The sequence below is a fragment of the Vicia villosa genome, linkage group LG3 (genome assembly GCF_029867415.1).
Source record: "Vicia villosa cultivar HV-30 ecotype Madison, WI linkage group LG3, Vvil1.0, whole genome shotgun sequence".
NCBI classification, from domain to species: Eukaryota; Viridiplantae; Streptophyta; class Magnoliopsida; order Fabales; family Fabaceae; genus Vicia; species Vicia villosa.
This window is the reverse complement of record NC_081182.1, coordinates 17,135,765-17,153,954: the sequence shown is the minus strand read 5'-3', so window position 1 is coordinate 17,153,954 and position 18,190 is coordinate 17,135,765. Positions and strand designations below refer to the sequence as shown.

General features: G+C 31.1%; 1 protein-coding gene across 3 annotated transcripts; it reads left to right on the top strand.

Moving 5' to 3' along the window:
• The first annotated feature begins 3,470 nt into the window (after positions 1-3,470).
• On the top strand, positions 3,471-6,935 carry LOC131655017 (synaptotagmin-2-like). Of its 3 annotated transcripts, none has more exons than XM_058924925.1 (12): positions 3,471-3,581; positions 3,678-3,776; positions 3,951-4,001; positions 4,149-4,224; positions 4,302-4,420; positions 4,571-4,672; positions 5,004-5,078; positions 5,205-5,281; positions 5,391-5,637; positions 5,789-6,139; positions 6,233-6,361; positions 6,711-6,935. In XM_058924925.1, the coding sequence occupies exons 1-12, from the start codon at positions 3,471-3,473 to the stop codon at positions 6,846-6,848; spliced, it is 1,575 nt and encodes a 524-aa protein (XP_058780908.1). In that variant the 3' UTR covers positions 6,849-6,935. The 3 variants fall into 3 exon arrangements, with proteins under 3 accessions (XP_058780908.1, XP_058780907.1, XP_058780909.1); XM_058924924.1 differs by having other exon boundaries at positions 4,101-4,224; XM_058924926.1 differs by having other exon boundaries at positions 4,101-4,224; positions 5,205-5,289; positions 5,438-5,637.
• The last annotated feature ends 11,255 nt before the right edge of the window (positions 6,936-18,190 follow it).

Sequence of the window (18,190 nt, the reverse complement as noted above, 5' to 3'; positions counted from 1 at the left end):
CCATGTCTGGTAGCCCGTGCACCATGTTCCTCTTCGCTAACCTTCTCAAACCAGCATGATGTAGATGACCAAAACGTATATGCCACAATGACGCTTTGTCTTCGACATTAACTTGCAAACATTTTCCTCGAACGCTTCTCAAGTTCAGTTTGTACATTCGATTTCTTCCCTTTTAGACTCGAGCAATCAAATGCCCTAGGTTATCCTTCAAGTGTAATATCAGATATTTCATGAATATCGAATAACCTTTTCTGTGAGTTGCCCCAAACTCAAAATATTGGTCTTGAGATCTGGTACATAATAACATCTTGGATTGACCCATTCAAGTCATCCTTCTGCAAGTAACAAATCGTACCTTTGCCTTCGACCTTCACTTTCGATGCATCTCCGAAAGACACATGAACATCTTCAATTTTTTGCATTTCTTTAAACAGGTGTTTGTGACCACACATATGATTGCTTGCCCCTGAGTCAAGGTACCACATATTATCACTATTCGCGTCTACTTCTTTTTGAGTCATCAGCAAAAAGCCTTCATTCGCTTCGGCTTTCAAAGCTAGATTGGTTGTTTCTTCTACCTTTTTTATGACTCGACAATCTTTTGCAAGATTTCCTATTTTATATAGTTATAACATTGGTAGGAGTTGCAATCCTTCGCGTAATGACCACACTTCCCATACTTGTAGCATTCGAAGTTGGTGTAGTTCGACTGACCACCTCTTTGACTTCGTCCTCTGCCACGCCAATTTTACTGGCTCGACTATCCTCTCTCGAAGTTGCTGCCTCGACCACTTCGACCACTGTCACGAACTCCACTGCCACGTCCTCTTCCTCGAAAGTTTTGAGAAAATAGTACCTTTTTTCTTTACTAGACTCCTTGGTATGAACTGCTTCGTCGTTTGTCTCCTCCTTCTTTTTGATCTTACGTTGTTCGTGTGCCTCGAGAGAACCAGTTAACTCTTCAAATGTGAGCGTTGCAAGGTCCTTCGACTCTTCTATCGTGCATACAACATTCTCAAAGTTATTAGTTAAAGATCTCAGAATCTTTTCGACAATACGAGCATCAGTCATCGTTTCTCCATTTCGATTGAGTTTATTCACCACTGTTTGCAAACACGTGATGTATTCTGAAACCGTTTCCGACTCCTTCATCTTCATTCTCTCCAATTCTCCTCGAAGAGTTTGAAGACGAACTTGCTTGACTCGGTCAGCTCCTTTGTATACTTTTTCTAACGTGTCCCATGCTTGTTTCGAAGTCGTTGCACCTGCAATCTTTTCAAAACCTGATTCATCAACAACTCATAATAAGATGTACAGCGCCGTCTTATTTGGTTCTGTGAAACCAATTTCGACTCTCTCCCACGAATCTAGAGATCCAAGAAGAGCTTTCATTTGGATACTCCAGTTTTCGTAATTCGCCTTGTTAATCGTGGTAGCGGCGTTATAATATTTTGGACATTTTTTCACTATACTTTTACTGGTGGAGATCTTACTTTAAAACTGCAATTTTTACTTTTTTCTTGAAAATGAGAATACAATCAAGTCTTTATATAAACCCAAGAGATTTCTGCTATACTAGGAATTTAAAGCAAACTTATACTATTAATCTTGGTCTTTCAACTAAAAAAAAAACTCTTTATTTTTTCACTAACTTATTAATAAAAACCCACTTAACATAACATTAAAGTTTATTCAACAGTTCCTTCAAATATTAGTACATATTCTAAAGTTTTTGGGTCTAACAAATGCTATTGGACAATTCGGAAAAGCATAGATAAAGTTAACATAAATATCTAATATAACAAAAACATTGACAGTAGTAGGCTAAGATCATAGCAGATGAAGAAGAGGAAGAAACTTACATCTTCATGGTCATCCTCATCATCATCTCAAATATCATCAACAGTAGATATATCCAATTCTTCATCCAAAAGCTTCAGTTTAATACATGCATGTAAAAAAGCTATATCAACAATTAAAAGCATCAACTAAACTTTAGTAAATTATATTAAAATCCAATACCGAGTTTCCTAAGAAGCCCCTTGAAGAGTTCAAATTCTCATGCATGATTCCATCCTCATCATCACTCTCATTAATTCATAGTCATCACCGGCACCGGCACCACCTCCACCTCCACTAACGATGATTAAACGGACCAATCTCCAGTCTCAATCCCTAACCCTAACATCACATTCTTTCTCTTTAACTTTGTCAGAACTATCCCTATCCCTATCGGAATTATTCCTACCGCGGCGATCACGGCGCGAACAGGAGGAGAATTCGTTGACAGGATGAAGTTTCAGGGAAGAATCAGAATAATTGATAGATGAACGAGAACTAGTGTTAACGGCAACAGAAGTGGCGGCGTTAGAGATCGAAGAGAGACGAGTGCGTTTGGTTGTTGATGATGATAAAGGGAGAGTTGAGGACATGCTAAGAGTTAGGTGTTTTTGAATTAGTCTTTCTAGCTGCTAATAAAGTTCCTAAATGTTAGGATTAAAGTTTTGTTTAGTTTGAATTAGTCTTTGAATTATATTAGAATTGCGTTTGGAAATTTTTAATATGAGCTTGCACTTGTTAGTCACTTTATAAAGAAGAAGGTTGGAAAAAATGGCTCACAATATAAAACATCCAATTATTTTAAAGATCGCCATACATTTTATGGTTGGAATAAATTTAAACTCAAAGGGTGCTAGGTATAGTTTTCAACTTTTTGAATTATAGAAATACTATGCGCACATATTTTTAATAATTTTTCTAGCTAAAAATATACTTTAAATTTCTAGTTAATATATATTGCATCATTGAACAAAAGAAGGTGATAGATACATCAAAGTTAGTTTTATGGATGCTCATAATCACGAGGTCCATCGTTTGAGAAACATACACATGCATCAACAATTTAATAAGCTTTTAAAATTTGTTACATGTTTTTTTCAACTTCGAGGTGAAGCGAATTCGGTTGCCCACTCCCTAGCGAAGGCGGCCAATTCTTGAACTAGATGTAGTGTCATAAACTCGATTCCTCCTTGTATTCAACTTGAATGAAATGCATTGAGTTTGCTTTTGTAAAAAAAAAAAAAAATTGTTAAGTAATCAGAAGAAGCATATTTGCAATAAATATTCAACAACTCTCTTAAGTTCAAATAAATATTATATAGAATTTCTTTATTAGCAAAAGTGATATAATTATGGATTTGCTTAGTCACCAATACTAAGAAAGACTTATATATATATTAATGGATGTTTTTGGTTTAATAGCGATGGAATTGTTTTGTTTTATTCGAGCAAAAAAAAATGTAAAAAATTGATTGCATTACACGTTTTGTTTTAATAGGGGAATGGTGATCCGAGGAGAGCTCAAACACATTGGAAGTTACACTTTGGTAAAATTATTTTGCTTTTCTTCTTCCTACATTGAAGGATAGTGAAAAAGAGATCAGAATCATATTTGATCATTGTTAATTGAGATGGGTTTCTTTAGTACTATATTCGGATTTTTTGGATTTGGAATTGGGATTGTCATTGGTCTTGTTATTGGTTATTTTCTCTTCATCTACGTTCAACCCATTGATGTTAAGGTATGTCTTATATATAATTTTCAACACATTGAATTGTTGTGTTTCCTTCTATTGATCATTATTCACAATGTTTTTTAATTGAATTACATATAATAGAACCCTGAAATCAAGCCATTGGCTGAGGAAGAGACCGAAGCTTTGCAACGAATAATTCATGAGATTCCACTTTGGATAAAAAATCCAGATTCTGATCGAGTAAGTATTCGTTTCACACTCTATATTAGATAAAAATGTTGGTCACTATTGGGTTTAGCGACCAAATTAGAGATTGGTTTTTCCGGTTGATAAAATGCTAGTCGCTATCTGATGGAGGCGAGAATAATTTCGTGTAACATGAATTTTCATTTATTTGTTTGTTCTTTTCTAAAGGTTGATTGGTTAAACAAACTCATTGAGTATATGTGGCCTTACCTTGACAAGGTATTTCTTTTTATATTTAATCTTTTTAAATATATTTATAAATGGTTAATTCTCCTTATTTGTTTCTTTGAGTAAATATTTTTTTCCTTTTATATTTAGGCAATATGCAATACTGCAAAAAACATTGCAAAACCCATAATTGCTGAGCAGATTCCAAAATATAAAATTGATTCTGTTGAGTTTGAAGTGCTCACATTGGGGTCTCTTCCACCAACTTTTCAAGGTTAATTTCTCTAAACAATTACATGATGCATTCTTGGATAACAAACTTTAACAATAATATTTTTTATTTATTGATAGGAATGAAAGTTTACATGACTGATGAGAAAGAGCTAATTATGGAGCCTTCCATAAAATGGGCTGGAAATCCTAACATTCTTATTGCCGCTAAAGCATTTGGGTTAAAGGCAACTATTCAGGTATTTTATTTAATAACTTTAAGCGTCTGTGCGCGCGTACGTGTATACGAGTGAGCATACAAATAATACATACGAGTGAGTGAGCAAACAAACAATATATACGAGATTATAATGTTTTTTTCAATGTTGAGAGTTTAAAACATTCTACAGGTGGTGGATTTGCAAGTATTTATTGCTCCTCGAATTACTTTGAAGCCTTTGGTTCCATGTTTTCCTTGCTTTGGCAATATTTATGTCTCGATCATGGAAAAGGTTTGTGATTGTTACTAGGGCTGTTCATAATGCAGTTCCTGAGAAATTTGAACTGAACCAAATCAAATTATAGTAAAAATTCACTCGAATTAACCCGAACCATTTCAATTTACTAAAAACCGAACCAAAATTATTGGTTTGATACCGTTTCAGTTTGTGTATTATGGTTTGGTTCACTAACCAAACATAACGGTTCAGTTAATTTAACTTTAACTCAGTTCATTTCAACGGTTCGATTCAATTCTTGAATTTTTTGAACAGCCCTAATTGTTACAATGTCGATTATTTATTCTTCATTCAATTTTTTGTCTTGACATTTGTTATAGTGCAGCCACATGTTGACTTTGGACTAAAGCTTATAGGAGCTGATCTCATGTCTATTCCTGGATTGTACAGATTTGTTCAGGTATATGAAAATGTTTGATTTCATTTTTCTTTATTATATTTTGGTGATTGTATATTCATTCATCTTGCAGTGTAAAAAAAAATATGTATTGTTTTTCAAATACTTAAAAATGTGGTATTTTTTCAGGAGTTTATCAAAGACCAGGTTGCAAATATGTACTTATGGCCCAAAACATTGGAAGTTCCAATTTTAGATCCAACAAAGTATGCATGTTCCTTTTTCTTTTTTTTTTTTTCATAAATGGATTTTGTTACATACTTTTAATTCTTTATTTTAACTTTTTTTCTTTGTACACACTCTATGGGAATTTAGAGCCTTCAAAAGACCTGTTGGAATTTTGAATATAAAGGTTATCAAAGCAATGAAGTTAAAGAAAAAAGATCTTCTTGGCGCATCCGATCCCTACGTGAAGCTAAAGCTAACCGGAGATAACCTACCATCGAAGAAGACCACCGTGAAGCACAAAAACTTGAACCCGGAATGGAATGAAGAGTTTAGTTTGACGGTTAAAGACCCTGAATCTCAAGTTTTAGATATTCATGTTTACGACTGGGAACAAGTACGTCTCTCTTTTTTTTAACATCAAATTGTTATTATTATATTAACGCTATTCGGAGAACTTAAATCCTGAACCTCCAACTCCTTTAACTATAAACTCGACTAGTTCAAGTCAGTCGAACTACTCTCTCACTCTATAAGTTTTGCATTAGGTTGGAAAGCATGACAAGATGGGTATGAATGTAATCCAATTGAAAGAACTCGTTGTGGAAGAGCCTAGAGTTTTCACTCTTGAGCTTTTGAAAAATATGGATCTTAGTGATGCTCAAAATGAAAAGTCGCGTGGACAAATTGTTGTTGAAGTAACATATAAACCTTTCAAGGAGGAAGACTTAGATAAAAGTTTTAATAGAATAGAATCACTTCAAAAAGCACCTGAAGGAACTCCTATAGGTGGAGGTCTCCTTGTAGTTATAGTCCATGAAGGTGAAGATATTGAAGGAAAATACCATACAAATCCACATGTAAGACTTATTTTTAAAGGAGAGGAGAGAAAGACTAAGGTACTTAATCCCAAAAAAGTTATCCCTTTTCATATTTCTATATAATTTTTATTTATAAAATATCTTTTTTATAATTTTTTTTTACTATTATAGAGCATGAAAAAAAGTAGAGATCCAAGATGGGAAGATGAGTTTCAATTTACGGTAGAGGAACCTCCCACTAATGACAAATTACATGTGGAAGTTGTTAGCACTTCATCACGGAATTTGTTGCGTCCAAAGGTACATAACTTACATAGTAACTTCTTAATCTCTAAAACAATAGTGAGTTTTTTTATAAGTCAGAAAATATCACATTTGCACATTTATAGTACTATTAACCGTTGGATCAAAATTGGAGGTTATGTCCTATAGTTTTAAAATTTTGAATTTACTTTAGTCATTAAATTCACGCATTCAGATCATTATTGACGGTTTGATCAAAATCAACTCTTTAAATATTGACTTTACTAAACCACCAAATCTTGATTGATGCAGAATGCGTGAATTTAAAGACTAGGTTATGTCAAATTTTACCTTTCATGATATTTTAACATGACTAAATTTTATCTTGTTATTCTCTTGACATTAGGAATCATTGGGTTACATTGACATCTCTCTTGCCGACGTTGTTTCTAACAAGAGAATAAATGAAAAGTTTCATCTGATAGACTCTAAGAATGGTCGCATTCAAATAGAGATACTATGGAGAGCCTCACAAGCTAGTTGATAAAATTTTCCATAGTTTTTTTTTTTTTTATCTATTTCATATTTTGAAATTGAATCTTTATGAATATGTGAATAATTCTGCTTTAAACAGGATAAAATATTTGGGTGAACTATTGAATAGGAAAGTTGTTAGTAAGTGAGAAATGGTAGCCCTATAAATGTTTGGGTGAACTATTGAATCAAAGCTAATTTAAAGTTCTAGCTGAAAACCCATTGAATTTGAATATGTCTTGGATTATGAACCTGAGTACTAATAAATGAAAATCTAAACTGATAGAGATCACCTTTAACCTCTTTGACGGTAAAGCATTCAACATATCCTATTGATAATATAGATGAGATGAACTCTCTCATGTGGATGGAATAAAGTATGATAATACATTGTAAAAATTTGTTATCACTATACTATATCCACATTTTGTTAGAATTAAACCATAGAAAGTCAATCGAATATACATGTTCAATAAAATGCAGAAGTCAGATAGTTATATAAGCATGTATAATATTAAAAAACCTATAAATTAATTTTAGAAATATCTGGATCCATTGAGAAAGTTTCTGTTAGCGACTGTAATTCTAAAGTTAAGAGATGAACAAAGAATATTTGATGACTTGTATGGTTCTTTCTCAACCGGTACTCCTAATATCTTAAGTATTTTTCAGATAGGAAGAAGAGATTTTTTTTACAAGCAAAGGGACGTATATTAAAAGAGTACAAGGGGTATTAACCCAAAAGCATACAAAGAAAAGAGAGATAGAAATAAAAAACTACCACCCCACCAACCAACAAAACCTAGACAACCACAATACAAGAGGCGGGATTAACACACCAATCCGACAAAACAAGACTGTCACCCGCCTTAAAGAAAGTGATAAACCATTCCATACTTAACAATTTAATCATCCCCGAAGTATCGATATTGACCAAAACCCCTCCATTAAAGGGGATTCAAATCCTACAACATCATATACTCCAACAAAAAGCCAAATCGAAAAATCATCTAGTGTTCACAACAAAAAGTAGCCTCGAGATGCTAACAAACACAAATGACAAACAAAATTATTCGGGCCGAATAAAATACCCTGAGATGCCAAAGTCATCCTAGTGGGAATCTTATTCAAAAGTATACTACATCCGAAAATAAACACCTTACTCAGAATCTTAGTCTTCCATAAACAAGATAGCTCCTTAGAAACGTTTTCATCCAAGCCATGACCCCAAGACTCACCTTCCATAATCATCTCATAAGTTGCCTTAACCGAAAAACCCGTAGGATTCTTCCACCAAACAAACAAATCTGAAACTCCTATCACGGGCTGCACCGAGTTGATAAGTCTCAACAAATCCACAAGAGGCTCCCTATCATCATCATTAGAAAAGCCTTCGTGAAATTTAATAAACCAAACCTAAGAACCATTGTTCCAATAACCGTTGTCACAAACCTTTGTAGAAGAAAATTCAGCGTACAAAAATAGAGATGGAAAACGGTTGCAAAGCGGGTACCCTCCCACCCATTGATCTGTCCAAAAATCAATAATCTCACAATTTCCAAGTTTACAAGAAACAGATGAAGGAAACTAATTTTCCAACGGATCCTTTCCCATCGATTCCACTGAACAAACATATTTCCACAAAAAAAAAACATATTTCTTTTATGTATCACCAAATCTGAAAGCAATGCCATCCTAATATCACCGTACCTACAAGAAAGAAGGTTAGTCCATAAAGAATTCTCCTCATTAAGCATCCTCCATCTCCACTTACTAAGCAACACCAAATTAAACTTTCTGCAATGTTTAACTCTTAATTCCCCCTCCTTTGTCGGCAAACACACTTTATCTTAAAAACTGTTGAAGCTTAATGATCTCCTTAATGATGACTTTTGGCATTGGAGACCATATCCTAATTATAGAGTGATGACCAATTAGGGTTCTTGTTACTCTGAAATGGGACATCCTGACTTCCACTTGTATTTGAGTTCATATCTAATTATTTACTTAATTAATTAAATAATTTTTAAATAAAATCTAATCAATCTTTTAACTTTATTTAATCACTTAATTATTTAAGGCACTTAATTGATAAAATAGCTAATAATATATATATATATATATATATATATATATATATATATAAATATTAGAATATTAAAATATTATGTATAAAAATATTCCAAGTGTCTCTCACTTGGGTGGAATATCTTAATAATTATATCATAGTTCTTTAGGCGCACATCTGAATGCTATTTATCATTATTTTTCGATTTTATAATTTGGTCCACCTTATACATTAATAATGGGACCATCGTGGTTGTCGTCATTGACGTGTAACGTGATCGAATCCCGACAACCACCACGTCAATGTACTTGATGACATATATCGATATGGATGAGTGACATAGAAATTTCATGCAATGTGATCTCTAAATCATGCATATTTTCAGATGGTCCTATTAAAGTCTTTAGTGAGATCAAACTGAAGTACCTTAGGTGCAATTCAAAATTACAATATTTGCACATAACATTTTTTTTTAATATTGTTATAACAATAGTGCTTCATAAGTTTTTATTTCTGCAGAAGATTAAACATAACATAGTTTAATTTGCTTTTACAATAAGCATATTACACAAAATGAAGATAAAAAATTACACTTAATTGATTTTAAATATAAAGCTATAAGTGTTTTTCTTTTTTTATTGTTCTTGAAATTCTTCTTTCTCTAAATTTATTTCAGACTATTCTTCTCGATTCTTTTCTTTCTATCAAATTCATCAATTTCTCCAATCATTCAAGATCTCTTTATATAGATGTCAAGGAATAGATCTGTTAAAAAGTGAAGTTGAAATTTCTTCTCTTTAATGACTACCATAATAGTGGAGCAAAAGATGTGGAGAGGATTATGAATAATACAATACTTTTTTATTTTATTTTTAGTGAAGTTGAGGAAAAGGTTGGTTTTGTACTATATGTACTCTTTCCTTTATTCATAAGATATCTTCTTGAATCTGAGGCTTCATATAAGGAATGATGAAGCTTGATCATATATTAGAGCTTGTCTTCAGAACTTGGTGAGAATGAGACTTCAAAGTCTAAAGATCATAGTTCTAAGAGTTTAGATGCTTTCTTGGGCATACCTCAGAATCTTGAGGTATCAGAGTCTTGAAGTAATAGAGTCTATCTCAGAGTCCTTTTGAATATATTCTTGTAGATGCTTTGACTTGATAACCTAGATGCTCGAATTACATTTAAGCACGCCTTTTCATCTTTCTTGATCTAGAGTGCGTCTTCAATTCAGAGTTTGTCTGCTTCAGATTTTACAAATCATCATATTCTGTCAATCTCAGATTTCAGATGCACTTTGTTCAAAGCATGGTTCGTCCATGCTTGACTTCTTTAGAGCCAAAATTCGATTTCTATTGATCTGCGCATTTAACAACCTAGCTAGAGTACAAAACTATTCTCTATACATATCAAACTTTGTTATAATCAAAAGTCTAGGATAGTTGCAGAATCGAACTTGTTCCAATAATTCTTGGGGGAAAGGAGTAGGTCAAGTGGTTTGGCCAAACCTCTATAAATCTATGGTGAAATTCTCTTAACCCTGATCACTTTACCTTTTTTGCTATTTATTTATTTATGTTGTGTTTTCTTCTGCTTTTTACTTTAATTTCTTTCTCCTTTAGTAATTTGCTACTTATTCTTTGTTTACTTTAAAAATCTGTTTTAAACCTTTTTATTTATCAAAGAATTTTTAATTGGACTTCATTTTTCAAACTTCCACAATTCACCTCTCCCTCCCCTTTGTGTTTGGAGTCATTTGTTCAACAAGGGGTATCAGAGCCTAACTCATATTTAAATACTAATCGTCTTAAGAGGAAGATCATAACTTCAACAAATTCTTTTAATATGAAGACTTTCCTAGATACACCTCCACCTTTAAATGGTGAAAGGTTTGATATAAGGAAAACTAAAATGGAAATATTCATGGAAGCAATTAATTCATATTGGGGGATATTATAATTAATGATTTGTTTACTCCTATTTATCGTATTGATAATAAAGTAGTAGGTAAACCTGTTTTTTTTTTAACCAAAGAAGACAAGAGAAAAGTTATGCTCAGTTTTAACGCTAGTTTTTTTTATAAGTTGCTTAAGCACTAAAAATTTCTTTTATGTGTTTAATTGTAATTCCGTCATGGAAGTGTAAGACACTCTTGAGATGATTCATGGAATTTTTCTCAAGATCAAACAAGTGAGAATGTGTTGTTAAATGTGCTACGAAGACCTGCAAAACAAAAATCAATGAAATAGTTTGAGACGTGCTGACTGCACTGTTCTCAAGAATTTTTCGCGTATTATGCTAATCCTCTAGGATTTAATAAACTCTTCCCAAAAAATCGAGGATACAGAACTCGCAAAAAAATATCTTTAATTTAATATTTGTCATCCAAAATTATTTTTGTCGTATTCTTCAACTCAATATCTTATCATAATAATATATATATATATATATATATATATATATATATATATATATATATATATATATATATATATATATATAAGGGCATATCATATGAGAATGATATATTTATATGAGAATGTGAGAATGCATCTGAACCATTGAATTTAAAAATAAACGGTGGAGATTATGGGTGAATCTTTTTTTTCTCTCTCCTACATCATTTATTTCAAAATGTAGGAGAGAGAAAAAAAAAGATTCACCCATAATCTCCACCATTTATTTTAAAATCCAATGGTTCAGATTCATTCTCAGATTCTAATATAAATATGACATTCTCATATGATATGCCCTATATATATATATATATATATATATATATATATATATATATATATATATATATATATATATATATATATATATAATATATATATATATATATATATATATATATTATATAATATATATATATATATATATTATATTATATATATATATATATATATATATATATATATATATATATATATATATAATCAATAGTACGTTAGATATAATTTAATTGAAATAAAATCAATACGTTAAAAATATATCCATCAGTTACAGGTCAATAATTTAATTGGTATACAATAAAAACGTTAGAATATATTTTCTACTTCAATGACTTTAATACGGTATCACAGAATTGGAATGAATCAAATTACATTAAAAGCTAATAAAAACTAATTTAGTTCACTTGATTGCCCTTAAAATTATTCAATAAAAATTATCCTGTTATAAAATTAACGAAAACAATATAGAGATGAAGCAGAGAAAATAAGAGAGAATGTGGTATTCTATTATCTTCTTCAAGAATTTCTATTTACATTACAAGGTGGACCTTATTTATAGGACATTAGGAAGGTGAAAAATCATAACTTTACTATATCACTTAATAGGAAATATGAAGATAAAATATAAGAATATATATGGACATCCACAGTAATATTTATTCATAACACAAAATTATTCAATATCAAGACAAATTTGAAACTTTTGTATGGTTAAAAGATTTTAATTAACCTCTCATTTAACATTATCATCATTAATTTAAAATATCATCTAAATGACAATAAAAGGTAACAATTAAATAATTTTTATTTAGATTGAAGACCCATTTTGGTCCCTCACAAATATTACAGAGTTAAATTAGTCCCTCAAAAAAAATTGACCCAACTTAATCCCTTATAAAATTTAACCGGATCATATTAGTCCTTCTGCTAATATTTTTCTCGAATCGGTTTTTTCTACTTCTAAACTGGTTCTTTTACTTCTAAACCGTGACTGGACTGACATGTTAGATTTTTTTTAAAATACTAAATTAATTTTTATTTTTAATTTCATTTTTAAACAGTTATCAATGAATAATATCAAAAAAGCCAAAATTATTTCTTATAAAGTAATTTTTAAACAAGTAATTTCCATGATTTCTACTAATATTAACAAATTCTATACATAAATTTTTACCTATGAGGTCTCAAATCCAAGTCCCTTCAAGTTAAATGATTTTCAATTTACAACTAGACAAATCAATTTCTATCGTTAATAAAGTGACTATCATTTACAACTAGAAAAATCAATTTCTATTGTTAGTAAAACAACTATTATTTACAACAAGACAAATCAATTTCTATTGTTAGTAAAGTGATTATCATTTACAACTAGATAAATCAATTTCTATTGTTAATAAAGTGATTATCATTTACAACTAGACAAATCAATTTCTACGGTTAGTAAAGTGACTATCATTTACAACTAGACAAATCAATTTCTACGGTTAGTAAAGTGACTATCAATAACAACTAGACATATCAATTTCTATTGTTAGTAAAGTGACTGTCATTTAATCTGAAGAGACTTAGGTTCGATACCATATTGATACAAATTTTGTATTTTTATTTTAAATTTAGAATTGTTTAAGATTAACCATGTGGGTCTGAGTTCAACTCCTTATAAAAAACAATTTTGACTTTTTTATATTATTAATTTATAATTGTTTAAAAATGAAATTAAAAATAAAAATTAATTTAGTATTTAAAAAATGAAAAATAAATAAAATCCATCGTGGCAGTCCAGTCACGGTTTAAAACTAGAAAAAAAAAACGATTTGAGAAAAATATTAGCAGAAGGACTAATATGATCCGGTTAAATTTTGTAAGCGATTAAGTTGGATCAATTTTTTTGTGAGGGACTAATTTGACTCGCGTAGTATTTGTGAGGGACCAAAATGGGTCTTCACTCTTTTATTTAATTATTAACTTGGTATGATATTTGAAATATTCATTAATAAAAATATTTTAACTATTATTTGTAAAAGAAGTTTAATTAAAAAATAAAATTCTAATTGATTTAATATAATATTTTAAAATTTAATTACTTCTTTTTATTTTATTTTAATAATTACAACAATAACTTCTAAGACCAAGAAATCTATATGGAACACTATGTTTGCTATAACCAATAAACAAAAGTCTTAGAACCTATTTTCCTTTTTTTTGTTGAGAAATGAAACATCAAATGATTATGAAGGTCATCTTCATAGATGGTGTTTAAACATTGAAATTATTGGAAGTTGTGTTAGAGGTTTGATATGTAATAAATATCTAAGATTTAGGAATTGGCTTCAAAAGTATGTTCTAATCCTTAATTCAAAGGATAAAAGTATCTATGTTGAGTTTCGGGAAAAATTTAGAAATGATGAATTCATTATGAAGCTCGACAAATTAACCCAGCATTTAAAAGATGAAGGAATGAACTCAAAAACGTTAGAAAAGTCTTCATCTTCATCAAGAGATTCACTTGAATATGAAATAAAAGAATCAACCCAGTAGTTTCACTTGAAAGAACAACCACTATAGATAAAGGATCATCCGAGTTTTTGTTTTTTAATAAACAAATTAAAATAAGAAAATATTTTCTTTTAAATATATTTTTTTGTTTACAATTTTTCCCACTTGGTTATTAAAAAGTTTATAAAAAAATATCCATATTTTAATAAATAAATAATATACAAGAATATTTTATTTTAAAAGTATATAATTTATTTAAAAGAAAGAATAAATTCTTGTTTAAGAAAAGTAAAATGTTGATTCATTTTTACATCTATTATGTCTATATTTGGAGATTTAAATGTGTTGTTAGTATATTTAGAAAAAGAAAAAAATTCACGGATGAAAATGTGTTATAACGTAAACTAGACGTTTGTCCGTGCAATACACGGAAATATGTTGATTTATTGATAGTTTAGAAAATAGATTCAAACATATATATATATATATATATATATATATATATATATATATATATATATATATATATATATATATATATATATATAAATGTATTTTATAAACAAATTACGAATAAATATTTCAATACAATACAAATAATTTAATTTTTTATGAAAACTTAAAATTGTATACATATTATAGTTTAAGTTTTTCTAAGTCTGCTAAAACTTCCTAAGTTAATAGTTTTAAGAATAAAAAACTATATACAATTTTTAATTTTTTTTTATCAATTCTAATATGAATTATAAGTTTTCAAATATCTTTTTTATTATTGTACGATATTGAAAATTTAATCAAATACTTTTGTCATGTTTTGACACATAATTGATCGTTGAAGTGTTATAACATGTATTAAAAAAATCTTTAAAATAGATTGATTTAATATAAAAATATAAAAACATATTGATTAAAAAATTTATTTTAAATATTATACTTTTATACTTAATTAATTAATTAATTACAATGTATAGAAAAGATTTAAATAAAAAGGCTAACTAAATAAAAAATATTTACATAATGAATGAATAATTGGAAGAAAAACTATAAAATAATTAAAACAATTTTTTTTGTTTATTAGTTATTAAGTAATTAATAAATAATTGAAAGAAAAAATGTAAAATAATTAAATAAAAGAAATAGTAAATAAATTTGAGATTACAAAATATCCTTAGTTTTGACTCTAAATTTTTTAAGAAATTTAACAACTTTAATATATAAGATGTCACAGCAGCTTTGCTTATGCTTGAAGTTGAAACTTTCCCAGAAGGGTATTGATATATACTGATGGAGTAGATGCCATCACCAATACGACCACCTTGAATTGAATATGATCATTAGCTAAACCATGCCACTGCCATGCGCTCTACTTTTTTTGACCAATGCTCAATGCTCGATCAAATCGATCATTCCACTATGAGATTAGAGATTCCAATAACCACTCTAGACTAGTCTATAGATAACTCCAAAAAGGGAGTCACAGAAACCTACACAAACAATTTTTTAAAAAGATTGGTTATATATATATATATATATATATATATATATATATATATATATATATATATATATATATATATATATATATGAGACGTATCCTGAATATGAGCTGAGTTAAAATCTGACAGGATAGGATAAAAAAATCATTGTTAGAGGACACAATATATTATGGGGAGATCATAAATACACACCTGCATGAGTTCTTAACCTTACAAGTACAAAACTAGAATCAATTGTGAATTCTAGAATAAAAAGTCTCACGAACCAATACAAAAACCATGTTCTTACACTGGGATGTTAGAAACAAAATGCTTCATTTTGATATTTATGAACAAAGGCTCGGACCAAATGCTACATTTCAGTTTTTCGAGGCAGCACATGAATCAGATCCTTTAGCAACTTTGTTTGTGAATGACTTCAATGTTGTATAAACTTGCAATGATGTAAATTCTAGTGTTGATGCATATATCTTAAAGATAAGAGAACTTAGTCAACATGGTGTGTATTTGGATGATATTAGATTGGAGGGTCATTTCACGATACCAAATCCTCCGCTTATCAAAGATATCTTAGAGAAATTTGCAACACTGGTGTCGCTACCGCGAAAATCAACAGAGTCGCCACTAACATATTTATCCTGAAAAGGAAGGGAATGCCAGCAAACCACAAAACAAAACAACGGTCTCACGACCAGAGAAGAGGGTAAGGGAGTCAGTTACGCGAGGAGAAGGTGTTAGAACCCCTCGCGCCCATCGTACTCGATGGTATCCACGCTTGTGTCTAAAACTATGGGTGTGTAACAAATCTACGCTAATCTAGACTAAAATGAATGTAGAATGTAGGGAAAAGAAAGAGTTATACTCGCACGGGCCCTACCCCGCTGCCTACGTATCCTTTTTGAGGAATCAGAGGTACCGTAGCTCGGCTAACTAATTTCTGTTTGTTTTGTGTTTTTTAGATGAACAAGTTACATTCACACTCCGCTACTCGACCTTTGGAGGCTTAGGCTTGGGAATGGAGCGAAAATAACAAGCTCTTAAGAAAAGAAAATCAAAGAGTGTGGTTTGTGTTTTAAAGAATGCATGAGGAAAACCTAAGCTAAGGGGGAAAGCTTGCTACCTATGTTATCATACAAAGGGTACAAGTCTAAACTAAACTAGCAACCTACGAGGAAAAGGGAAGGCAAACAAGAATATCACACAAACGAGCTCCGCTCGTAAAGCAAACAAACCAACGGCACTGGCCGAATAGTAGAAAAGCGGTCCCGCCATAGCCAAGGGGAGTGAATCACCCGAGTCAACCAAGCATTAGACCTCGCGAAAATGATCGAGCCATAGACAAGAGGAGCGAGTCCCTCTCAGCAACCAAGCCGTCACGGATCTGAAAGGAAAATGGTGCGTGCGTACACCGAGCATCAACGTCGAGCGACGCGAGCTATAGGAAGTGTGGGGGTCCGGCTGCATGAACCCTTTTCCTGACATACTCGATAGCAAGATCTTGTGCAGGTTCAGAAGCGAGCCACGCGTAGCGTGCGCATACTGAACAAACTCGATGAGACTAGGCGGGGGTTGATTACTAACCCTTTCCGCGTGCCTTCCATGAGGACTTAACGGAGTGCCATATAGGACTTATTACACCGTGACTCCCTGCCGCAAAGCACAAATGTAAGCACACCAACAAAAACAGAGCCTCTTTCAAGGACTTGGCCAGATGATTGACTAGGTCCTACTTCTCATGTTATAGGATGATGCGGAAAGCGGTAAAAGGGACCAGGAGACAAAAACGAACGGATAGCAAATCCGCAATGAGCTAGCAAGCGTAAGCAGAGAAGTCCGAAATACTTCGCGTAAGCCATCATCAAGCAAAGCGAGTCAGAAAGCGTCGTCGTGAAAATAAATCACGAGCGACATGTGGTACACGTCGAGCATAACCACACGAGCAACCTGCAAGAGGAAGTATCCAGACAATACAAGAGTATACATCTCAATGAATGAGAGATCAGGTGACTGGCATCGGAAATAGGTTCGTGTCCCACAAATAAAGTGGAACACGACACAAATCAAGTCTTAAGACAAATCGCACTGGAAGCGAATCCGTGTCCCACAAATAAAGTGGAACACGAAGCAAGTCGAATCACAATTGAAGGCTCCCTCGAAGTATCTCGCACATCTCAGCAAACAAATCAGTAATAACAAGGAAGCACTCTATAGAAAATACTAGCAACTAAATTCTAATTAAATCCTAAACAAAAACCTAACAAAATTAAATTGTTTTTTTATGGCATTTTCATCTAAAAGAATTAGAACTAAACTATGTAACAAAACAAATAAATTCTAACAAGAGAACATATTACATGTTTTTTATTATTCTTTTTTATCAAGCAAAAATCTAATCAAACATAATATTTTTCAAACATTTTTGTTATACTAAAATAATAGGCAACAAACTAGTTAAAAAAAAACTAAATCTAATATGAATTACCAATGGATCCAGTGGGTTTATTGCTGAAACAGTGGTGCAAAGAGGTAAGGGCGCAGGCCCAAGAAATTTGGC